The 26,981-nt window shown below is 45.4% G+C and overlaps 1 protein-coding gene across 2 annotated transcripts in view; it reads left to right on the top strand.

Annotated features, from left to right (window-relative positions):
* SLC38A10 (solute carrier family 38 member 10) overlaps nt 1-26,981 on the top strand; it is a 433,558-nt gene that overhangs the window by 96,942 nt on the left and 309,635 nt on the right. Inside the window, exon 6 of one of the 2 annotated variants that reach the window (XM_078654198.1) lies at nt 21,434-21,558. The exons of the other annotated variant lie outside the window; for it this stretch is intronic. Coding sequence (XP_078510324.1) covers nt 21,434-21,558 — 125 coding nt within the window. The remainder of the gene's footprint in view (nt 1-21,433; nt 21,559-26,981) is intronic. 2 annotated transcript variants of the gene reach the window in all.

Genomic DNA, 26,981 nt, shown 5'->3' with positions numbered 1-26,981 from the left:
ATAGTTAAATGAAGACATGTCTCAACTGTACGTACTCCATAAGCTTTGCCTTATGCTTTGTGAACTGCAGTTGCCGCCTGGGATGCTTTTTGCATGCATTGTGGGGCATGGTGGCATAAAACTTGACAGCAGTCTCATATGGCCTCAGCACTAACCTTTTAACAAATCAGGACAAAATGAAATGTAATACGTTCATCAGCCTGGACACTACCAAAGGCTTAGAAAAGGCAGTTGGGACCAGTGTAGTGCTTGGGTGCCACAACTGGAATCATCCACAGGGTTCTTGCGAGATGTACAACAATCCCTGATAGAAATGCCAACTGATGGCACACGACTTGAAGACAAAGCATTAACTTCTAATGTAAAATGTGAGTGGTAAACAGATTCTCATCTGGTGGATAAATTGAAAAATGTGAAACCAGAATACCAGAAATCAGCCCTGCCTTACCCTCTTGACAAAATTGTGTGATCCTTAGCAATTTGTTTATTTAACTTTGCCTGCTTTTTCTTAATTACCACATATGGGAGCCCCTTGAAATACACAAATTCAGCATGCTGTACAAAACCTTCTATTATGTTTTATTTAATATACTGTAATGTTGTTCCAATTCTATAAAAACCAAGGCTACACACAAGGTGCACCTGACAAATGAATTGTCACTTGGTTCACTAATGGCATTGTTTTCAGATCGGCTGGCATGAATGTTTCTAGGTTAATGTCTGATCACTTGTGATAAAGGCCTCTCCATACAGTGATATCATCTGATCTACTATGTTAAAACGCTCATGGATGCCGATAAAATACACTTTTTTGAAGTTTGCAAAGAGTTTATCATATTTTTACATGTTTAGTACAAGATGTCTTTAAAACTAAAGGTGTTCCTAAAGATACGTTGTCTGTGAACCTTCTTTGCTTCTTTACCGTTACTTTAGTTAATGTGTAAAGAAAAACAAAAGTAAGCCCGTTTTACAGGTTTCGGAATGTTCCTGGTCTTTCAAATGCCCAGTGCTGCTGTTCTGCAGGGTGCCTCAATTAATGGTCAAGGGGGCCGCATGCGGCCCTCGGGCTGTACTTGGTTTTTGATGTCCTTGGACAAAGGAGCCAGAGAGAGGTTGCTGGCATCAGAGGTCAAGGGCTGGTTGTTAATCCTAGTGCTGAAGAAAGATAGCGGACTCTGCCCTATCCTCTATCCTGCCCTATCAACTTCTTCATCACGAAGGACAAGTTCAAGATGTTCAACTGAGGCAGATTTTGTCCGCCCTGGATCCTGGGCCCTGGACCCAGGAGACTGGATGAATGGTGGCAGTGGATTTGCAGGAAGCTTTTTTCCACATTCCATTCCAGCAGTCCCACAATTGTTACTTGAGGATTTAGGTAGGCCACTTGCACTTTGTTTTCAATGCTCCCCGTCAGTCTTGCCAGTGTGCCTCAGGTGTTCACGAAAGTGATAGTAATCGCTACCTACCTTTGGAGATTAGGAATGCATGTCTTTGCATTCCTCAACGACTTGTTGCTGAAAGCAAGTTCACCTCATACTGTCGTTGGGCACCTCCAGACGACCGCCATTCTATAGACATGGCTTTCCATCGACATGCCAAAGTCAAATCTGACTCCGTTAACAGAGGCTCCCCTCATTAGAAGCATCCTGGATACAGTGCTTTTCTAGCCTTCCCTCACGAGTCCAGGACATCTGGGCTTTTATCCTTATGTTTCAACCCTCGGCCTGTGTCTCTGTGAGAGCAGTTTTGAGGCTTCTTGGCCTCCTGCTTCTTGCTGTGAACAATACCAAGTGACAAATCCAGGCTCTGTAGTCGAATCAGAAGTCTCAGGGGGCCCAGAAACTAAAGAAAATGTTGGATTCCATCCAGGTGTTGAAAGAGACTGCAAAAGATCTACAGTGGTGGCTGCTGGACTGCAATTGGAACGTTGATAGACCCCTCTCCCTACTCCACCCAGTGCTAACGGTTGTAACTGATGCAGTGTCGCTGGGTTGGGTGGGGGGGGGGGGTCATCTGGGAGGGATGAATATCAGAGGCCTTTGGTCTCTGGCAGAAACACATCAACTTGTTGGAGTTAAGGGCAATTCACATGGCATTAAAAGCGTTCCTTTAATCCATCAAGGGAGAATGGATACAGGTTCTTTCTGACACCAATCATGCCATGTGGTTTGTCGGAGTTTGGTCGTCAGTCCTCTGCCAGGATGCTGTGTGCCTCTGGAAGTAGCTGAATCATACAGTTATTTCCCTGGTTGTACAGCACCTATCAGGAACTATAACCTCCAGGGTGGATGAACACCGCTGACGTTGCCTAGCGGATCAGGAATGGTGGCTGCACTCAGAGGTGTCACATGGCATCTTCCAATAATGGGAATATCATGGCTAGGTATTTTGCCTTGCCACCACAGAGAACACACTGTGTCCAAACATTTGCAGATTAAAGTAGCCTAGTTGGTTCTTGCTGGGAGATGCCTTTTGCTTGGAATGTAGCTTGGGACTCCTGTACACCTTCTCTACCTTTCCTGTCCAAAGTTCTGAAGATCAGGAATGAGTGGGCCCAAGTTATCTTAGTGGTTCCAAACTTGGCGATCAGAGTGTTGTACTTGGAACATCTGTCTATGAGCATCTCTCCTCAGAACATCTGTCCATGAGCATCTCTCCTCTAATCCGGCTGCCTCTTCGAGAGGAACACCTGTTGCAGCAGCAGAGCAGTTTCCTATACCTGACCCTGCACAACCTAAACCTTCATGCTTGGAGTTGAAAGCTTTGATCTCCCTTTTGAAGTAGTGTGTCATCTTGACACCCAAGTGCCCTACGATTGGAACAATGTGTTGGATGCTTGTGGTTTGTTGTCTGGTATTCTTGCCGAAATATCCAGCCCTTGCAGGCACAATACTCTGACATATTACTTTTTTTTGTTTATCCTTAGTGCAGCACGGTCTTGCTTTGGAGATTGATAATAGTTATTTATGTGCTCCTTCATCATTTTTGTTTACCTGATCAGCCTTATTTATTCAAATAGCCAGTTGTGATGCTTTTTCTTAAAAAACTTGACCAAATGTTCTCACCGACACCCTTTGTGATGCCTCAGTAGGACCTCAAACTCCATTTGAATCAATTCATAGCTGTCATCTCAAATTGCATAGCTTAAAGACTGCGCTCCTCATAGCGATAACGTAAGCTTGTCACATGAGTGAACTACAAGCACCGTCTGTCCTGCAACCACATACCACCTTCTTCCTGGACATGCTTGTCTTCGGGACTAAAGTGACATTTTGCCCAAAAATCAACATGCCTTACAACCTAGGACAGTCAAATACCCTGCAAGCTTTCTTTGCCCTAAATTATTCATCTAAAGAGGAAGAGAGGCTTCATCACTTAGACCTAGAGAGAGTTCTGCCCTATTACATTGATAGTATCAAGGACCATCGGGTGGACGATCAGTTCTTTCTGCAATTCACTGGGGTAAAGAAGGGGAAGGCTGTGTAGAAGAGAACCTTCTATAGATGGGCTTTCCTGTGTATTGGAATCTGTAATGGGCTGGCCAAGAAACAGCCTCCAGAAGGCCTACATGCTCATTCTGCCAGAGCATAAGTTGCTACCACTGTGTAGGTGTGCTAGTCTTGGACATCTGCAGACTTCTACATGAGTGTCAGTTTACACGTTCACAAAGCACTACTGCCTGAATAGCACGTTCCAGTGGTAGAGGCATTTTGCCAGATCTGTCCTACAGGATTTCCAGGTCTGAGCCATTCCATAGGCCTACCACCTGTGATGGTACTGCTTTGTTATCTATTCACAAGGGGAGGAATCTGTGGTTCGAAATATCCATCAGAAGAACAAGGTACATACCTTCGGTTACACTCTTTCTGGTGGATACTCTGATTCTGCTGATTCCTCACCAACCCACCCTCCTACCCTTTCTGTGGAATGGACTCTTCTAATCCATGTTAATAAGATTCCATGTTAGAGATCTGCACACTGGCACAATCTGATTACCAAGGCTCCATGTTCAATGGTACGGACAGATATCGGAAAGAAACTGTCGTCAGCCTTCAGAGGTGGCGACTATGTAGGGGCTCCAATGTCAAATTCAGGGTGGGACAGATCCAACGCAGAGCCGCACATTGCCACCTAGCAACATGTGCGAGAATTGCCGAAGAAAATTCTCTGGGTCTAGTCCAGTGCCTGAGGGAATTCATAAAGTGAGGAATCTGCGGTTAGACAAAAGTGCCCACCAGAAAGAACATTATCGAAGGTAAGTAACTTGTTCGTTTCTGCCCCACTTTTTTGCTACAACTCTCCACAAGCAACATTTCTTGTTGTTTGAGAAGTGTTGGTTGGTTGGTCCTTCTAAGCATCCACCACAGACACAAATGTAATGCAGGGTCCCTCCCAGACTCACTTCTGTGGTGCTGTGAGGAGTAACACAATACACCCAAAGATTATTCCTTAAAAATTAATTAAAAAGTCTTCATCATTAGATTTGTCCCAGGTAATGCCATCCTCTACGACACTGTTGGAACACATACTTGGCTAGTGTGAGTTGTTTAAGAACGTGGTAATGTTTTTAATTCCAAAGGATCCCAAAAACTGCCTCATCTCAGAAGAGGTCAATTGAAAACCATTACCAATAAACAGAATTTTTGAAGCCTCTTACCTTTGGATTATTCTCTTTAAGAAACTCCGTAACAACTGGAGAGAATGCATGTATGACACATTTCAACTCAGGCCACTCAGAATGGTAATCAACTAGTGTAAGTACCCAGGGCCGGACTGGGAACCGAAACCAGCCCTGGCAAACTGTATAACATTGATGGATCCCACTTAGAAGACCCTGTTTCCTCTATTATTCCCTTCCGGAGAAGATCATCTAATAATTCTTTCATCTGATGCTGTACATTCAGTAGCACTGCTATACGTTTTTGCTAACAGGTCTAGCATTCTCCCTCAGAACAATTCTACGGACAAATCCTTCAACATCGCTAAGCTATACAAAAACACACCTACGGAATCCTTACCTTAACTGCTTGCCATCCATTGAGCACCTAACAACTGAAACTTGTTCCTTGCTTCTGGGATTGAGGACCATTCCCAATTTCCTTACAACCTTCTCTCCTATCAATCTTTCACCCTTAACACCCACATACAACTTAACATCAGCAAACCTCTACTTTAATTCTAGGTACACTTTACAACACCTATGACATCTGTGCTGCTGCCATCAAATGTCTCTGCAACTATATTGGAAGGTTCCAAATCAAACCACCTGTATGTGGCTAAAAAAAGTACTATCCAGGCACGACACAGTTTCGAATAGGCTATGTGAACTCGCAATTCTGCTTGAGGGGGTGTGGATAAGAAGGTTTGTTCTTCCATATATTGTGGGACTGCACTAAGGTCCGGGCCTACTGGTCCAGACTGTCTGATATCATGGCGGAGGTAGTGGGAGCGGAGGTCCTGCTGGAAGCGAGATGGCATGTCCTGGGGGTCACGAGTGATACCACCTGGCCGAAATGGGACAAGATTTGGTTGGCACTGGCAAGCATGGTCGCAAAGAGGAATATAGCGAGACTTTGGAGGAGCGAGATTTTACCGACCGTGGAGGACTGGGAACGAGACCTCGATTGGTGCCAAAGAGCTGAGAGAGTCCTATATAACAGCAGGGGGTGCCCCAAGAAATGGGAGAAAATCTGGGCGGCATGGCGGCTGTTTAGAGGAGAGCTAGATGATACCCAGAAAGTGTCTGATCCTGGTTAGTGGCCATGGTGGGCTCTGATCCACGTTACTTAACTAGACACTGAGGGTGATCCCGTAGATTACGCATTTCCGTTCGGCTTCGTGACAGAGTGCTGTTGCCTGGAGTGTGGTGGGAGTGGGCGGGGGATTGAGTTGTCCATATCATGTGATGGGTGCTATTGCCTAGGTGGAAGAGACGGACTGTTGGCGATGGGTGGTACACCAGGGGCTTGATCTGTATATGTAGGCTAAATTGTAAATATGAGATGTAACTTTTACTGAGACTTTTATGTATCTATGTCCTACCGATGCTGACTGACGTGCCATTTTCTGGAGCCTGTTTTTTTACAATAAAAAGATTAAAAAAAAAAAAAAAGTACTATCTTTGCTGATAATGGTCCATGGCAAACCTGAGTCCGCCATGAAGACAACATTGTTTCCTAAAGCTGTGACAGAACATTATGGGGAACAGCTCACACTGTTTTCTGTTTATTTTCCAACATAGCAAAAGCCAAGGATGGCAAAAGCCAAACTAGAACTGCACTCAAACTAGGACGAATATTCGTGTTTCGCACTGATATCTTCTTCGCAATTGGTAGCACAAGCTACTTTAACTCTGAAAAATGTAGGTTTTTTTTTTGCTTGGCAGGTCGACCCTGTCAGAATACTCCAGCTTTTGCAGTCCTCCACCAATTTAACTTAAAAGAGGAAACATTATTTGTACTACCACATCTGTAACACACTAAAGTTTTCTTCTCTTTCGGTTATGGTTCTCACCGCCTGGACTGCAGTTGCTTAGACTATATACTTCAGCAGTAACTTTTCTGTTCTGTACTTTTGGTTTGTTCACAGCTGTCACCCATTTCTCTGGCTTTTCGATTGCCTTGATCGTCGCAATAAAGTCTTAGGAATACAAAAATTCAGAAGCAACTATGTATGGTAGGCAATCTCTAACATTGGAAATGATTTGGCCACATATGTATCAATGTATCACTCATAGCGGTATAATTACAGGCCATGGATAACTTCCTCAAAGCTATTTGAAACTCATCCGATCTCTCTCCCTCCCTCTGGTACAAGAAGAAAATTATGTACATGCCCAATGCTGAGATAGAGCAAGGGATGATCCTCTCCTAAAGTCTCTATTTCACTTCATCAAAGTCATTCAGGTCACCTTGCCCTCCTTGAGAAATATGTGGGATAACGTCCTGAGCACCACTTGACCTTGGGACCCTAGGGAATGTACTTGTATATCCCTAAGCTTTTACGCAGACAATGTATCTCCTTCTTTGGCTCACATACAGGTCATACTCAGATCTCAGTGTACTTGTTCAGAGATCCTCGCTGTACAGTACTCTAAAACACAGGTGCAGATAAGAAAGCACTTCCACAAGGTTGTGCATGTGCCGTTGCACACACACTAGTGTGCAGAAGCAGAGATGCCACACCATACAACTCAAATGGGTGGTACTTCCCTCACACGCATGCATGTAGGTGTTGAAGAATATGCTTCTGAAAATCATCCAGCAATATCTGTCAAGTCGAATTTCCATTGCAGGTCCATGTTTGATCACAACATTAATAAAAAAAAGAATTCCGTCAAGGAATACAGTTATGTGGGGAAGAGAGGCAGTAACCTCCCTACTTGCTGATGAGACGCGTAAGGTACTCATAGGCTCCTTGCCAAAATTTTAAGAAATATAGGTAAAGAGGTCTTTATTCCAGCATGCTGCCAAAGTTCATAGTTATTCCAACCATCAGTAACTCAAAACATATCAGAGCGTGCACGTTTTTTACAGTAACATTTCAGTTGGCAGAACTTAGGTGTACAATCTGTCGCAATGATTTTATTGAAGGTGCAGCACGCCAACTCCCAACACGTATCGGAGATAGCTGTCTCCTTTATGGATAAATATATGTTTATTACTTTCACTGAAAAAACATAGGTTAAAGTAACGTTATTGTTATGTGAATTTGTCAGTGGCAACATTAATGTTTTGAACGGAAAAAAACTACAGAAATTCACCAGTTATAGTTAGCGAAGCCAACTATAACTTGCTCCCCCGCCATGCACTGCTTATGACCTCACATATTACGTTACTCATGAAATGTTGTATGACATCATTTATGACATCTCAAATGACATAATTGATAACATCACTGGTAACATCATCCAAGCTCCATTTGTACACATTGCTCTATAAATGGGTATAGAATTACAGCTCTGAAAGTAAATACAAAATTGCTCATAAGAATATACGAGTCATCATTAATGCTATCACCAAAATAACTCATTTAGGTATAGAAAGCATGGTTTATGTGCCACATTGACCCTATACCATACACTACACGGGTAGTGTAGTTTACATAAACTATCAAACACAGATATATGGGAAACCCTAATTGAATACAGTGTTGTATATAGCTGTTCAGAAAAAGCCTAGTTCCTAAACATTGTGAACATCTATTCCAAAATGAATGCCCTACTACAGACAACATCTATCTGTATCAAACTCCTGACAGTCATCAAACCTACATTGAGAAATGAAGCTGATATGAGTAGAGAAGCGAGTACTGTAAACAGTATTCACTCTATGGAGAGAGTTTAACCTGTACCTCACTGTTTCCAGATAGTACAACTTTCATGAGAAATACACTACAGATAATTAAAAAGTATATACTAAGACAGTGTACAACCTAAGCAACACTTTGCAAAAAAGGCATTATTCACTGAAAATAAGCAATGTCTGAAGATGCTAAAGATTATACTACCTACAGCCTTCATACTATGGTGTGAACTATAAAGCTAGACCATCTTCTGAAGCAAAACAAACACATGTACATAGCTTAATACCTGGTGCACGCAGTCTTCTGTGTTACATAGATATTGTCATGCTGAGACCATTCTGTCAAATGACTCGAGGCTGCTTACAATTCTTAATATGTTGTATGTAGACTCTTTGCCCTGTTGCAAATCTAATCTGGGAAGGATAAAAATGTGTGTGGAACATGCTGGACAGGTTGTCAACTGTCACCTGCACACAGAGTTACTCTTCAGTGCAAACATTTATAATGTGTTTAATACCTCTAGACAACTATGATGCATTAGGAGCGCATGGGTTTTGTAAACACTTCCACCCATCAGCTGGACACAGGTTGTACAAAATGAGGTAGAAAAGTAGTATGGTAGCTACCCGTCACTATGGAAACAGTAAATCAAACTCACACACTCGTTGGATGATGTCATCAGTGATGTAATCAATGATGTAATTTGAGAGTGATGTAATATGTAAATTCATAAGAAGTGCATAGCTGGGATGCCAGTTATAGATGGCTCTGCTAACTATAACTTGTGAAATTCTGTATTTTTTTAAGATCAAAACGCTAATGTTCTCACTGACAAATTCACCTAACTATAACTTTACTTTAACCGTTTCTTTTTTCAGTGAATTTCTAAGGTTCATTTTAATTAACAGATCTTTTTGTCATACCTAATTATAATGTTGCTTTAACCTTTGTTTTTTTCAGGGCATTTCTACGCTTTTTGTGTGTGTAAAGTGGTGTATTTTATTGCGTATTTAAAGCCAGCCCCCTGCCATACAAGGTCAAGGGAGCTGGCCACAGTGCCATATGGTTTTTGAAGGGGAACGGGGCCAACTGGCACAAACCTTGTTAGGCCACGTGGCCCCAGTCTCTGAGCATTATTCCAAGGGCTGTTGTTTTTTTATTATTAAAGGGGAGACGCATGAACCCACTCACCAGCCTTATTAGGCCATGGGAGCTCCAACCCCTGGTTCTCTGTCTTTTTTTTTTAAAGGGGAAGAGGGGCCGCATGGCCCCCATCACCAAGCCTTATATTAGGCCCTGGAGACCCCATCGCTTTTTTTTTAAAGGGGAGGAGGGGACTTTTGGGCCCACTCCCAAGGCTTTTTTAGGGCCTGGGGACCCCATTCCTGAGGGCCGCTATGGAAATTAATGGGGAAGGGGGCCACGCTCTCCCCTCGTCCTGAACCTTGTAAGGCCCCGAGAACTACATCCTCCAAGGCCATTTCTAATAATTAAGTGGAAAACCGTGTGGCCCCCCTTCCCGAGCCTTATAAAGACCCTGGGGACTATATTCCCCAGGGCTGTGTATTTTTTTAACGGGACGCCCCTCCCTGAGACAGTATCCTCTCCAGGGACTCCATTCCTGCACTTTTTTTAAAGGTAGGTGCTCTGGTGCCCACCATATACTAGTTAGGGCCCATGCGGGCTCCCGAGCCCCATCCTGCTCCCCGCATGTATCGATAGCTTACATTGCTTTCACTTTGGGGCGGAGCAGCTACTAATGCTGCTCCCTCCAGGCGGGAGCAATATTTTGATGTTTCCCTGCCTGCTTCAACGCGGGCAGGGAAACAGATCAAAAGTCTTATCCCAGCAGGCGAGAGCTTTTTCAAAGCTCCCACCTGCTGGGAGCAGACGTTGTGTTTGCTCCCACTTGACATGAGTTTTGAAAATGTTCCTGCCAAGCAACAGGAAACACAGGTTTCCCTGCTTATGCTGGTGTAGGCAGAGAAACCTCTATGTCCCGGGATAGCCTCTCCAGGACAGCTTGTGAGGCTACCCCGGTGGGCAGATCGGGTCTCAAATGCAAGTCTGACGTCCACTCTGTGAATTCTGCAGCTCTATTATACTTCAATTTGGTGACTAGATGATGAGGGCACAATGTCTAGAGAAAACTGCCAAGAAACTTTGAGTGTGTAGCCCTTAGCATTAAGGGCAAGAGGTGAAATCAGGATTGTACTACTAATGACCTCCCAGAATATTGTGGTAAAAGAATATCGATTACAGAAAATTGGTTGCCAAAATATTGAAAAGTGCATGCATATAGGGATGTGTAAATATACTATTCCTAACTCCACATCTACATACCATGAAGGTGTAAGTACTGTGTGGGTATATATGTGGAGGGTAGATGTCGAAAATGTAGACTTACTTGCTGGTCTATTTCTCTCAATATTTTGTCCTCAATACTGTTTCTCATCATTATTCTGGGCTCGATATTCAGGGTACACCCATTTAGTATGAGCTGAAAGGAAGGCATACTTCTTTTGTTAGCTGAAAAAGCAAACTTTTGTTGTTAGCAGACAAAGCTTGGACTTTAATGAAGTGTTATTTTTTTCAAGTGAAGTCCCTCACTGCAGGGTCACCCTCCCCAAACATTTTGCCTCCCCCCCCCCTCCCACATGTTTTCGGAACCTTTTTTTGTTGACTTTAGGACTCTAGCACTGGTTAGCAGTGGTAAATGTGCAAAGTGTATGTGCTCTCTCCTTTAAACATGGTAAAATCGGCGTATATCCAATTGCCACATTTAATTTACTTTTAAGTAATTAGTACAGAGGTACTACATATACCCAGGACCTGTAAATTAAATGCTACTAGTGGGCCTGTGCACGTATTACTCACGCACTTAAGTAGCCTTTTAAACATGTCTTAAGCCTGTATGTGCAGTTTTAAATCACCATGTCAACCTGGCAAAGCCTTCCTTTTTAATACATATATGTTACCACTGGGGTAGGCCCTAAAAAACCCATAGGGCAGAGTTTGTTATACTTAAAAGGTTGGCGATGTACTTTTAAGTTTTATATGTCCTGGTAGTGAAAAACTCCTAAATTAGTTTTGCACTACTGCAAGGCCTACCTTTCCCATAGGATGAAATTGGGTTACCTTATTACATTTATTAAGTGATAATGTTTGATTGGGAGCAGGTGGGAAAGTCGTGTTTGGTGTCTTAGGAATTCTAATTTAAAACCCTTTTTAATGGTAAAGTCAGATTTTAAGTCACAATTCTGAAAATGCCACTTTTGGAAAGTTGATTACATCAAATAGTGGTTTTCCTATTCCCCAGAATCTGGGGTCAGTAAATAATATAACAGCTACAATAGTTTAGGTAGAAAATATATACCAAAGAACAAAAAAAGAAAATACTGCAACACAACCACTTAATAAAAATAAATCAAAACAAATAATAAGGTACCCACAACAATTGTTTGAAAAATAACGTTATTGCCAAGTACTCATATAAAACATAAATAATACAAAAGTACAATATATAATTCGTGCTCACAATGTTACACAGTAAAAATAAATAAAAATACAAATCACACTGTAGACCAAAGACAATGGCAAAGGGAAAAGAGTACAAAATGGGTCAGTCTAGTGACCGGAACAAAATGCAGTATATGCTTCCTCTTAATTTGCAAAAGGACGACTCCCGTATAGATTCATTAGGTCATCATAAGGACAAAAGACAAATGTTGGGCGCAACCATCAAAATTAATTTGTAAAGTCTTAATCAAAAGTAGGTCAGGAAAGGATAACCTCTGGGCCAAGCTTATCTTCCATGGTCCCAAGGAACGTCTGTTCTGCTACCACGGGAGCTTAAATTCACACTGGCGCATGGGGGTCCTAATAGCGACTTGTAGGTACCTCCAAGTCCTGCTGGCCTTTGCTGGAGTGAGTTTGTGATCCCCAAGAGGTGTCTCTCTGGTCCAAGACCCTTGATGTGGCATCAGTTGAGCTCATCCTTTAAGAAAAGGAGAAATTCTGATGTTTTGTGCTCATCATGACCGCAAACAGGCCCGTTCTTGCCAAAATCTTGCTGCCTGCCAATGCACAGCTCCAGTGAACCTGGATCTTCATGCTACAGTGACCGCTAGCGACAACCGGCAACATGAAGTCTGCAGTTCGTGCTACAGCATCAACAACATATGGTGACCGCCAACGTGAATCTACATCGACAACCTTCCGCAACAACCAACAGGATCTTGTCAGTTTGCGATGTTTAATCTAAAGCAATGAAAGTCGGCTATGCCCGGCCTGCTCTTCGTGCTGTGGCGATGACCATCCGCAACGCTCTTCCTGCTCCTCATAGCCTCCTCCACCACAAACCGAACCATTTGCGCTGGGCTTTAGGTTACTTTTTCAGTAGGACCAAGCTGGACTCTATCAGGCCCGCACGCCATCGTGGTTGGCCAGAATTTGTGACTATCTCCCTGTTTTGCATGACCAGATAGCCACAAATGATCCATTTAGGTGTTGTACTGACCTTAAATCTATGACATTGCACATCTCCGGTCCTACTGATTGGATTTTTGTTGTTTTGGTCTCATATAATTTATTAAAGACTATATTTTTCGAAATAGGGGTGGGATTTTTCTTGTGTTATGTTCTCACTTTAATACTGCTTGTGTGCTGCATAAATACTTTACACACTGCCGGGTGAGGATAAAGGAGATGGATCCAAGTGTCACCAGTGAAAGAAATAGTACCTAAATCTCAATGCAAGTAGTGGACAGACATTAATTAAGACAAAATAATCTGTGCTTGGTTCATGCTCCACACAAAGAAAAGGAATTGAATCCATGCACAGCTGACCAATTTGTAGGCCGCAGAGAAAAATGACAATGATGCTGATGAATGGTAAGTAAAGGGTGTGCTGCAAGCCCTTTATAGTAAACAATACCCCTCCAAGAGGACAGTGCATGTGTTATCACCAGTCGAAACCTTAAACTGCTCTAAAATGGTATAGTAAAAATGAACCAGCAGCTCCTCCAAGAAAGAATTTTCTACATATTTAGCGATTAAAGAACAGTAACCTAATTTAATTACCTTTTTTCTAAATCCGTTCTCCCAGTTACAGTACCACCATTACCATGCCTTTGCAGTTTAGCCCTGCTGTGATACAATTTGAATATAGGTACAGGTATGCAAACACATAGTCATATTCCTTATTAAAATTCCAGTCTCTGAGTATTGGTGACAATTTGAATATAGGTACAGGTATGCAAACACATAGTCGTATTCCTTATTAAAATTCCAGTCTCTGAGTATTGGTGACAACCTAACTTATAAAAGCGGAGAGGATCTTCAATAACATAGTTTTTTAGGTCGAGCTGACGTTAGCATTCATGCGAAGCATGAATGCTGTCAGCTCGACAACTAATGTGATCCGTTTTTAGGAGAGTGGACACCAAAGTGTTACGAGCGTTTTCAGTGCCGGATTTCACCTCGGGAGCGCGCAGCATTGTCTGCAGTGGCAGTGTCAGTTTCGCTTTTGTATTACTTTCGTTTTTTCCGAGGCTGGCTGAGGGTAGCTTGAAATGAACAGGCTTGCTTTGAACATCATGAGTAATTATTTCTAGCCGTCTTGTAATGAACATGCACGCTGGTATTCTTTTTAAAACACTTCTTTGTAAAGGCACATTTTTAATTATCGGAAGCATCACAGTGAATAAATGGGTCAAGTTGCTGGTTTATTTATTTATTATTTTGGCGTCATATTTACTTTTAAATTTAAATGAGTGGCCCCCACCCCTCTGCATGCACGCACGCACACACAGGCGCACACACACACACACACACATACACACTGCCGCCCTGCACCCCCTGCATACACACAGACACGCAAGCACGGAGCCCCACTCACCCGGACTTCTACTCGTCCCGCTCCGGGCTGCTCCCTCCGGCGTCAACGGGCACAGGGACACTGGCACTCCGCTCCTTGGCTTCCCGGGCGGACGCCGGCTGCACGCAGGGCTCTCCTCTCTCTGCTCCGGAGCCTTGCGCCAGCCATTGCAGCCTGCCTCCTGGGAAGCTCCGGTCGCGGTCGACTTCCTGCTTCTGGTCAGGCCCCGCCTCTGTCTCGAGGAGGGCTGCCTGACTTCCGCCCAGCCCGGCCTGCTTTCGCTGGAACAGCCGCTGGACGATCAGAGCCATCAGACGAGCACAAGAGGTTTACGGTAAATGTCTTTTTAATTTTTTTTTTTATAAACACTATTACTAGCCTATGCACTGATTCTCTTATCCCATACCCGCATATGCTATCTCTCATCACGCATCTCACTATATGAGTGACATTTTGATAACGTATGAAACTTTTTGAGAGGCACTTCACTGCGAGTAGAAGGCGGCAGTTATGTCGTTGTAATAAAATGAATATAAGAAATAGATTCCTTTGTGCGTTACAGTAGGCACTTAGCTTTGTTCCCATTCAAGCATGGGTTTCCCGGTCCAACATACAAGTGGCGATGACTAAAAATACAGGACTGCCTGAACAAATAAACTTTCAAACAACACAATGATTTTGGACTTTAAGCAAAAAAAACCTGATAGATTAGTTTTGTATAGCCTACTGTTAAACAGCGCCTTCACTGAGTGAATTTAATTGTCCTGGTGGCAGACACTCACGAAAGCTACACAAATGAAGCCTTTTTTCCTACATATTGCCCCTTTGTTTCTCTCTTCTCTGCTTTATATCAACCGCCTCAATACAATTTCTTTTCCCCTCTGCCTTTCTCTTCAACTCTTCTCTCATCTCCCTGCTCTCGCTCTCCCTCCCTACTTACACCCTCCCCTCTATCCACACCCTGTGATGTCGGCTTACAGGCCCTCTTGCCGCACATGGAATCTACCCGTCTCTCACTGAGAGTGACTATTTTAAGTGAAAGTCGATGACATTATGTAAGCCACTGGTTTTTAAATGCCACAAACTTGTATCCCCCTCCTGTGATGTGAACCTTCTTTCGGGACGTGGTCGCCTATCGCCACCTGCAGGCCAAAACTGCAGGCCTCACACCCTCACTCACCCTCACACCTCCTCACCCTCACACCTCCTCACCCTCACACCGCCTCACCCTACCCTCACTCATCCTCACTCACACACCCTCACACACCCTCACACACCTTCAGACACCTTCAGACCGTCACACCCCCTCACCCCCCTCACCCTTATCCTCACACACCCTCACTCACCCTCACCCCCTCACTCGCCTTCGCCCCTCACCCACCCTCACTCACACCCTCACCCACCTTCATACCCTCACACACCCTCATCCTCACTCACCCTCACACCTCCTTACCATCACACACCCTCACATCCTCACCCACCAACACACCCTCACCAACACACCCTTACCCTCACTCACACCCTAACACCCCCTCACCCCCTCACCCCCTCATCCCCTCATCCCCTCATCCTCATTCACCCTCACACCTCCTCACCATCACACCCCCTCACCCCCTCACCCACCCTCACACACCCTCATTCACCCTCACACACCCTCACTCACTTTGACACCCCCCACCCTCACACCCTCACCCCCTCATCCTCACTCACCCTCACACCTCCTCACCATCGCATACCCTCACATCCTCGCACCCTCACCAACCCTCACACCATCACTCACCTTCACACCCCCTCACCCCCTCATCCTCACACACCCCTCACCCTCACAACCCTCACACCCGCACTCACCCTCACCCCTCACTCACCTTCACACCCTCACACCCCCTCACCCTCACACACCCTCACACCCTCACCCCCTCATCCTCATACACCATCCCTCACCCTCACACCCTCACCCCCTCACTCACCCTTACACCCTCACACACCCTCACTCACCCTCACCCTCACCCCCCCTCACTCTCCCTCACACCCTCAGCCTCACCCCCCCATCACTCACCCTCACACCCCATCACCCTCACACCCCCACTCACCTTCACACCCCCTCACCTTCACCCCTCACCCCCTCATCCTCCTACACCCGCACTCACCCTCACACACCCGCACTCACCCTCACACACCCGCACTCACCCTCCCACCCTCACTCACCCTCCCACCCTCACTCACCCTCACACCCTCTCACCTTCACCCCTCACACACCCTCACTCACCCTCACTCACCCTCACCCTCACACCCTCCGCCTCACACACCATCACTCACCCTCGTCACCCTCACACCCTCATTCACCCACCCTCACTCACATCACACCTCCTCACCTTCACACACCCTCACATCCTCACGCCCTCACTCACACCCTCACCCACCCTCACACCCCTCACCCCCTCATCCTCACCCACCCTCACACCCCTCACCCACCCTCACACCCTCACTCACCTTCACACCCTCACACACACTCACCCTCACACCTCCTCACCATCACACCTTCACATCCTCACCCACCCTCGCACCCTCACCCACCCTCGCACCCTCACCCACCCTCACTCACCTTCACCCCCTCATCCTCACTCACCCTCAAACCCTCATCCTCACTCACCCTCACACCTCACTCACCCTCACACCTCCTCACCCCTCCTCACCCTCACCCCTCCTCACCCTCACACCTCCTCACCCTCACACCTCCTCACCCTCACACCTCCTCACCCCTCCTCACCCTCACACCTCCTCACCCTCACACCTCCTCACCCTCACACATCCTCACCCTCACACCTCCTCACCATCACACCTCCTCACCATCACACCTCCTCACCATCACACACCCTCACATCCTCACACCCTCACTCACACCATCACACCCCCACACACACTCACCTTCACACCCCCTCACACCCTCATCCTCACTCACCCTCACACCTCACCATCACACACCCTCACAGCCTCATCCTCACCCACCCTCACACCTCACCATCACACACCCTCACTCACACCCTCACACACAACCACGCACACACACACAACCACGCACACAACCACGCACACAACCACGCACACAACCACGCCCAACCACACACCCAACCACACACATACAACCACACACATACAACCACACACATACAACCACACACACACAACCGCACACACACAACCGCACACATACAACCGCACACACACAACCGCACACATCTATCTATCGCCCTGACCCTATCTATCGCCCTGACCCTATCTATCGCCCTGACCCTATCTATCGCCCTGACCCTATCTATCGCCCTGACCCTATCTATCGCCCTGACCCTATCTATCGCCCTCACTCAATCTATGGCACCACCACAGCATCACTCAGGGGCACCACAGCATCACTCAGGGGCACCACAGCATCACTCAGGGGCACCACAGCATCACTCAGGGGCACCATAACATCACTAAACGCCACACCATCACTCAGCGCCACCACAGTATCAATCTGTGCAACCATTCAACAACAACTGGTTCAAATATGTTCTCTCAATGTTTCAAGCTTTATTACAAATGTCACAAAAAGTTGGTAATATTTCACTTCTGTTCTTGGATTTTCATCACAATAAAATACACTGAACATATTCTTCACAAAAGTTATTTACAAAAGTTTAAGATATTGCCATTATAAGTTACAATAACTTTTATTTAAGTATTAATTATTTAAAAAAATTAAAAGCCATTGTTATTTGTAATATCAATACATCTAAGTCACGTAAATACAAAACATGTTGCATTACAAATGCCTATAGGTGTCACAATTACAAAAGATAAAAGTATTGGCATTGAAAATGACAAAGCTATTAATTTCGCTATTTTCAAAACAAACACATAAATAAAAAATGTGTCATTTACAAGACCAATAGCTCAAACTTTCCTAATGCGAGACCTATTGCATTGCAAATGCTTGTTGTTGTTGCTGTGGTGGTTATAACAAAATTACATTCTTGTCAGTGCGGATCTTAACAACAATGTCACAATTGTTTTAGATTACAATAAAATGTGTTCAGCATTATCAACCAAGTTATATGAATTAAGAAGTACCTAAACTGTTAGTCGACCATATGGAAGTTCACTCACTTTTATAAAATGAAACTTTATAACTAAATCAACAGTCCATTACTGCAGGGACACTGATGACAACACTTGGTATTCATAACAGAAACTGAGAGAAGAATTAATTAGCATTGAACGCCCCTCAGTTTCAGTCCCCAAAGAAAAAAAGAACAAGTCCATTTCCAAAGTCTTAAAGTTATAGGGCTTTTGAAAGACTTATCTGCTCTTTGCCTTTCTTTCCCAAGGGAGGGGACGGGAGCTGAAATTGTTTTCCATTTCGTTTTCAGGCCGCAGTCATTGTTCTGGTGACTCTAAAAGCTTCTGAGATTCATGGCCCCCTGCATCCACGTTCTTCCTTTGATCCATCTAAAAATGTGAGCTATTCAGCACCATGTACTACTTTATTGATACTAGCTTCACAAGCCTCATTCGAAGGCATCTTCATGTCAGAGGTTCTTTTGGGTTAACCCTTCTGGTGGCCTCTTAAGCCCAATGTGCTGAAATATAGAGCACTTTTTACAGCCTTCAAATCCTCAAATAACAATGAGGGCAGACTCCTTTCAATAGGTGTAGGGAGCTACCTGCCCACAACACTGGTTGTGGTCGGCCCAGGAGATGAAGCTCAACATATCTCTAGGAGTTGAAAGTTGCCTTCCTATGACTGGTGTCCTTTCATGTCCTTTTGTAAGGGAAACTGATCCGGGCAGGACAAAGTTGTATTCCCTGTGTCAACTGGCTGTTCAGCCTGGAAATTGGGTAATTCAGAACAACATATTTCCTGTTACCTTTTAATCTGTTGAGAACCCCGAAGAGCTGCGCCATGTTCCTCACAGCTGGCATGTGAATCAGTTGACTTCTCAGTCGATCTTCAGCAGGTGGGCATTTCCTCAAATATGTTTGCAACAGAAGACAGTTGCCAATGTTCTAAGTTAAGATCACTGTTGGGAGCACAAAAGAATTCCCTAAAGGATGCTTTCCAACTGGATTTTTTTTTTTAAGTGAGGCGTGGAATGCTCTGAGTCAAATGCACAGTCAGTATGAAATCCACTTCCAGGCATATTAGTCCTCTTAAGTTATAGGGAAATGTCTTTTATGCGTTTGTCACCTCATCTGATTAACTTAACTCTCAAGAATCTCAAGTAGTCCAAAAACTTCAAGATGATTCTCTACTCTTAGAATTTCACATGACAGCGGGGTTCCTCCAGCTCTGCAAAGTTTTGGTGGCACTACACAAAAACCGTGGATCTGCTAGCTGATTTAGAGTGGCTTGCCCGCCATTTCTGGAGCTTTGAAATCTTTGAATGACTGACATTGGTGGCAGTCTCTCGTGGATATATGAATATAATAACCACAGATTGTTGGGAATCCGCTCACAGCATTTTAAGAAGGCCATATATGTGGACCCTAAGAAAATAACTCCACTGTCCATTTCTGGTAGTGAAAATTCCACGAGCTTTGGTTAATTTTTCGCCAGAGGTGTTTACCTTCAAGTTGGCACTACCTCTCTTTTCTCTTTCCCCACCATGCCTTCCCAAGACAGGTAGAGCATCTTTGGTAAAGAAAATTCTACAATCCAGATTGAACACTCGTAACTATCGGTGAATATATTAAAAATGTTGGCAGACTGAAAGTCAGTTTTCCTAACTCCGTGTCAGACCCTCATTTTTCATTCCTGCTCCTGCGCTCTAAAGCTTCCTGGTAATTATGCAAGTCCTGACTTTATTGATTGACCACAAAGACATTACTCTCCATCCATCTTTTCCTATGTTGCTGAACTTCAGTGTCTAGTCTGTGGGAAATTTGCATATGCGTACCTAAGCTAGTCTAAGTGAAACACGCCTCTCTTAGCTGCAGTGAGGAAAGACTCCACTTGGCATTGGTTGAAAATAGAGCTTAGTTTTGTCATATCGCCATAACTCTTTAAGAAACTCTTAAGATGGTATCTGAACAGTTTTGGCATATGCTACTGATTTAGGAATCCCAGTGGGCTCCTGCAAATCTGATCTCATATCTGTTGCTGCCTCTCTCAATACACCTTGAGACGTTTTCTGCTTAAAAATGGGGAAATGAAGAGAATCTTTGACTACATTCACGTATTGTATTCAACAGTGCTCGATAGGGCTATTCTGTCTTTAAAGTGAGTGTAAGCATCTGGTGTTGGCTGGTAGTGAGTGCCACAAGTTTGTTTGTTTGTTGAGGACGAACAACCAAATGCACTCTCTCCAATCAGAGCTTCTATTCAACAGTAGTATTTTAACCTAGTTCTCGCATCTTCAATGAACAAACCATTTGAGAATGCAACATTTTTAGCAGTTCAATTTCTTCAGGAAATTCACACTTATTCCACCAGATTTTAGACCGGATCTGTGGCTTTCTCCAACCATATATAACAGTTTCTGAAATATGCTGATCAAGGTGGTCTACCCAGCATTACTTCTGCGAGCTTTATTGATGCATATCTGGGCCAGAAAGCTTTGCGCACCCTATTTGCTTCAAGTCTAATCTTATATAGTCTGTCTTTCTATTCTCAAAAGTAATGTACAATGTGTTGCCAAGTAGTTGGGAAAGAGTGCTATGAACGACTAGTAAGGAAACATAACCTTCAGGGTGGTGCTTATACTCTTAGTTCAAACTTTCCCCACTTCACAAAACCCACCTAGCTATCTCTTCCTCAAGCATATGCTATCCTTCAGTGATACATTGCAGAAAAGAAATTACGAAAACTTGGCAGTGACCGTTGGTGTTGCACGGGGAGAGAATATTAGTGCTGTAGCATATATTACAGAACCTTTTTTGGTGGCCCTGCTTGTGTTGAAAGCATTTAGTTTTAAAGAAAGGAAAGCAAGAACTACGAGTGCTGGACTCTTCATACAGGCAATTTTGCTTCATGAGCTTTAGTTCTATCAGATAACATTACGACAAATTTAAACGGGGGATTAAAAATAACATTGGCTTGATAACCTTAGCATTGCCTGTCCTTGGTAGTTATTTCGTGCTCTCTATACATTGCCCTTTTAGGAGAGTTGTTGTGCTTGCCATAGCTGCATATTTCATGGCGTTTGCCTTGCCCTTTAGCCCTTGTGCATAATAACCTGGCCTGTGATGTCTCCATTTCCCCCTCATTTTTAGATAGTGTGTTCGTCTGTCTATTTCCACATTTTAAATGGCAGTTGGTTGAGAACGGTACAGTTCTGGCGCTTCGAAGGTCTTTTAAAGACCCTTTCCATGTTTGGGACCTGTTTCTCATGCCATCCGTAAGTACAAATATGCTGGGGTGGTGCATAGAAGCTCTGGTGTTGGACAAGCCCCATTCACGGGGAATGGACCAGGTGTTCTCCATTAGTGCTGTGGACCTTCTGGGTGTAACCTTTAGGGTGGCAATGCTGTGATTGAGTTTGTCCAAGAATACATGGAGCAATCTAATGGCTCTCTGAGAACACACAGAATGACACCTAGCTGCTAAAGGATTAAAATGTCTTATTTAGGAACCTCTTCCTTGAACCTGGTGAAGTGAGACTTGCCTTAGCCGTTAAAACATGAAGCACAAGAGCACTTAGGCAATATAAACATACACGAAAACAGCAGTTCTATTTTGTACTTATCACACACACACACAACTAGGAAGAAGGCCCAGTCCTAAAAGAAAATAAACATACTGCAGAACTAGGAGCTCGTTGTTCAAATCAACAGTCACTGAGAACATCATGTCATCCAAAACTGTTCGCATTCCATCATCTTCCTAAGTGACTTAGTAGCCCTGGGGAGTACCTTACCAAGAGGAGGAAGGAAGTGTTCACAGTATTTGCAACCTACTTAACATTCATCTGCATACAACACAACCTACATACTTCAATTGCAACATACTGGACATGGTTGTCGCTGATTTCCCTCCCTCCTTCCTTTATCAGTCGGTTTACCATATAATGCTACACATTCCATCCTACAGACCACCACACAAAGGCCAACTAGAGCCCACAGATACCACTCCTGGATCATCCATAAATGTTCAGGTTGAGCACCTTCTACATTCTCTTTCTTCTTACCAGCCACTTTATCTTCAGAATCATACTCCCTTCTAGAGGTTGTCCACACCATCATGAGTCATATAATACAGATCTTCACATCAGTCGAAAACATCATGCCCACTCCCTCAGTAACTATAAATTGCACTAATGCAGACCTTTGGTTCACATCTCACTCCTGCCTCTTCCTGAGACATATGGTATTTCTCAGGGATCAATCCCAGTGCCTTCAACATTGGGCTCCTAGGAATTGTGCTTTCCATCCATGACATCTCCTTCTGTTAGTATGCTTACAGTTTACAACTCTAGCTCCCGTTCGTTTGCCACAGATATTCAATCTGTCCACCTTCTATTCCAAACTAATTGGCACCAAGACACAGTTAGTCTTCTTCCATGGTGGTGCTTCAGAGCCCATATTCAATCCTGCTTTCCTGACTGACTGCAGCCAGACACTGGCGTAAGCTACCAGAGACATGGACTATTCCACCCTACGTCATCAAATTTGGAATGGAGTTAAAACTCACCTCTTCCTACCACCCATGGCCACATTAAAATAGCTTTCTAGTGTCCTTTATGCGCCCTTGCTTTGCAATATAATCCCTCCTGCCCTTATAAATTGCCTGACTATATTATCTGCCAGGCCTCTGTATATTACCTCTTAGGAATGATGCTCTGCAACTCTTCGTCCCCATGGTTGATACTGCGTAAACTACCTCAGACAAGCAGCTTTACACAAAACTTTCTCCTACTGATGAATACAAGTGAGCTAAGTACAGTGCTGTGCTGCCTACCCTACCCCCCTCTGCACCAGATAAGATCACTCCTTTAAAGTTATTGCAAGTAAAGGAAACTAGAGTAGTCTTGCATTGACCATGTAAGTACGTACTGACAGCAGTAAAGGAGCCTCACTCTGAATGAATGCATGTACACTGGCAGCGCTCCCTCACACTGACCATACAAGTATACACCGACCACGTGCGAGAAGCATCACACTGACCATACCAATATACACAGGTTGCAATAAAGGAGCCTTGTGCTGACCATATGATTAGCACAAGTCTGCGTTATGCTTAAATAAGCATACACTGACAAACAGCTCACATTGGTAATATAAACCTACAATGATAGCAAGACCGTCGCCTCACACTGGCCATATAAACATGCACTGGCAAAAGGAGTGCTGTCTCCCTGGCCATTAGAACTACACACGACTACAAGTGACGAGCCTCACTCTGACCATATAAATACAGTAAGTGAGGAGCCTGACATTGACCCTATAAACATACAGCAAATGAGAAGCCTGACACTGACCCTATAAACATACAGTAAGTGAGAAGCCTCACTCTGACCATATAAACATACAGCAAGTGAGCAACTTGCACTGAACATGTAAACTGGCTTAAAACAAGTGAGGAGCCTGACACTGACCCTATAAACATAGAACCAGTGAGGAGTCTGACACTGACCCTATAAACATACAGTAAGTGAGCAACTTGCACTGAACATGTAAACATGCTTAAAACAAGTGAGGGGCCTCACACTGACCCTATAAACATGCAAGTGAGAAGCGTCACACTTACCATATATAAACGTACAGCAAGTGAGCAGCATACACTGAACATATAAACACACTTTAAAAAAAAAAGCAGAGCTATGCACTGACCATATAAATCTACACTGACAGCAAGAATGCAGATTCACACGGATTGCTAGAAAGGAACTATGCATTGACTGTACACGCACAGTCCATATAAACATGCAGTGAGTGTAAGAAAGTTGTCTCCCTCTGGCCATATAGCTATACACCACGCAAAAGAGAGTAGACAGGTATACACATATAACATACAATCTGATAGAGACATCTAGCCGCAGTTTCCTTAACTTAGAATATCCCCAGGCGTCAGACTGGATCCGGAAATTTTTTGCTGCAGCACTTCTGCGCGCCAGGGGAGGGCGCCACACGACCCCGCCCTGGCGTTGTCCATGTACGTGACGTCAGCGAGGTCATATAAGTCCCTCCTGGCGCGATGACGTCAGTTTCCTTCTTTACCGCGTGCAACACGGATCCGGAGTGAGCGGTTCCTCTGGCCTGTTTTAAGGCCTCCTTTTTGACGCTTCGCATCAGGAATAGTGTGCGATGCCGTCAGGCTTTAAAACTTGTAATTCCTGTTCGCGACGGACTCGCATCTTATTTGTATGTGGTGTCGGATGAGCACTATGACTCCATGGACTGCGAAGCCTGCCAACACCTTAAGCCAAAGTCTCGGCAGGACCGCCATATGAAGCTTCTCTCTGCACAGCTGTCCCGGTCGGAGTCGTCTCGCCCCCCGGCCTCTTCATCAACGGCAGGTACCTCTATTGTCCGATTCCGCCATCGATCGCCCTCTGGGGTCCGGGGCCGTCGTTCGCCACTTGGTAAGTCGAGGCGCTTGTCGCCGAGGTCTTTGACCCCCCCTTCTTCTGTTGTCATGGGCACTGGTTCCCGGAACATTCCGGACATGCGCTCTCGACAGTCGCCATCCCTCTATCCGCCCTTTCAGGGTGTGGGAGCGACTCGGGGCCCATATGGAGGCATATGCCTCGGTCTGCAAGCCACCCTTGGATCCTCTCCCATTCCTGGGGCGTCCTCGGTGCCTCCGCTTTTTGTGGGATTTCCGATTGACTTACTGTCGCCAATTGAGCTTTTGCCCCCCAGGAACGTCGGAGATGTGGTGTCATTAGGGCGCGGCCTGTTTGGGTCCCCCTCTAAGGTCCACATGGAGTTGTTAGGGCGCTGCCCTGCTGGGTCCCCGTCTATGACCCACGGCGCCTCTGCCGTGCCGCATAGCCCCGCTGGGATCCCTGTGGCGTTGCTGGTGGTTGCCGGTGCTCATAGCCCTGCCTTGAGCACACCTTGGGCTTCCGGGCAGGCGGCCGCCTGTCCGGAGCCTGGGTCGGTGCCGTTCCAGCGCCGTAGGCTCGCCTCCTCGGCTCCGCTCCTTTCTCCGGAATCGGAGCCTGTCTTGGATGAGGCAGAGTCGGCGCCGGGGCAGTGCCGAAACCTTGTCTCGCCAGCCCCGGCGCCTTCTATTTTTTCAGAAGGGGAGCTTGTCATAGTTTCGGCACCGGACAGCGCCGACTCGATGCCGGATGCGGCCCCGGCATCTGTCGAGGCACAATCGGCGCACACACGTGACGTTTTGGTGCCATGTTGATGCCGAGTTGAGAACTCTTCTCTAGAGGCCTTCAGATCCGGCAGGCTCTTCGCCTCCCCAGGAGTCCCATCAAGTCCCCCCCCAGCCCCCCCGCCCCATTGATGAGATGTTGTCCCCTCCACAGAGGGCTACCGAGGCTGGTGCTGCTTTATTGAGAGTGGTCTCATTGGCCACCCGCATTTTAACATTTTAAACATGCAACCCCCTCCTGCCCCTTTGTCTGTGGACCCCTTGCTCGAGGTCCTTCACCGTGGGTCCGGGAATGTGGAGCCGCTTCTGCCCTTTGAGGCTTCCCTTTATGATGCCCTTTTGGGTACCTGGATCCGGCCTGCTTCAGGTGACCCGGTGGCTCGTTCAGTTTTGCACCGCCACCGTCCTGCTCCACATGATCCTGTTTGTCTTTTTGTGCATCCTGATGCGCAGGGGTTTGTGTTGCAGACTGCCTTTCCTTCCCTGCCCCCTCTAATGCTTCCTCCCTCTCTGGAGTCCAGATGGCTTGAGTCATGGAGTAGGAACATCTTTGCATCCACTATTGCAGCCCTACGGCCCTTAAATACAGTGTGTGTTTTGGCTCGGGCTAACTCTGCCCTGTGGGACTCGACAGAGTCTTTGCTTTCTGCCACCTCTGAAGGTGCTCGCGTTTATCTCTTTCACCGGGATGGCCGCCACCTTGTCGAATTCACAATCCGCCCAGCCTCGGATACTGCAGATTCTTTGGGCGAGGTATAGCCGGCTCTGTTGCCTTAAGGCGTCACGCTTGGTTGCGAGATAGCGTCTTCCCTGAAAATATCCGGAAGCGACTTGTTGATTTACCCTTTGATGGGGTTTTGCTGTTTGATGCTCACGCTGAGTCAGAGGTTCACCGGCGTCTTGCGGGCTTTTGTCCTCCCACTTAGTCTTCTTAGGCCTATCTTCCGTGTTTAATATGGGCAGCGAGCCTTACGTCTTCCTTTTTCTATGGTCAAGGGTGATTACCCATTTATTGGCATCCTTTGGATGCGTTTTGCTTTAAGCTCCTGTTGGCTTGTGTGGCTATGTTCCACATGTTGCTGTGTCTGGTCCTCTGACTGTGGTATTGAGCTGTTGGTTCAGCTCGGTAATGTCATATGGCTCGGAATTCATGTTCACGGGGGGTTCTGTTCGTTACTGCGCTCGTTTAGCTTCGCTTATTGACCTAAGAGCTGTTCCCCGTTGTTTGGGGTATGCATACTCCATATGGGGAACTTGTATGCTATTATATAGCTTTGCTTATCTCACCTGGGCCTGGAGATCCTGTGGACTCTATGCGTAGCCTGGTGGTTCGTTGTACGGTGTTCTATGTTATTTCCTGGTGCCATCTGCTTACGCCATGGTCATTCACCTCCTTGGGAGTTTTCATGGTGTCCTCTTCTAAAACGGCTCCTGCCCGCCCTTACTGTACTTGGTATGAGCCGGTATGGACATGTTCTTGCTCTTCGCTAG

The sequence above is a fragment of the Lissotriton helveticus genome, chromosome 7 (assembly GCF_964261635.1).
Source record: "Lissotriton helveticus chromosome 7, aLisHel1.1, whole genome shotgun sequence".
Classification (NCBI taxonomy): domain Eukaryota; kingdom Metazoa; phylum Chordata; class Amphibia; order Caudata; family Salamandridae; genus Lissotriton; species Lissotriton helveticus.
This window is presented reverse-complemented; position numbering and strand designations above follow the sequence as displayed.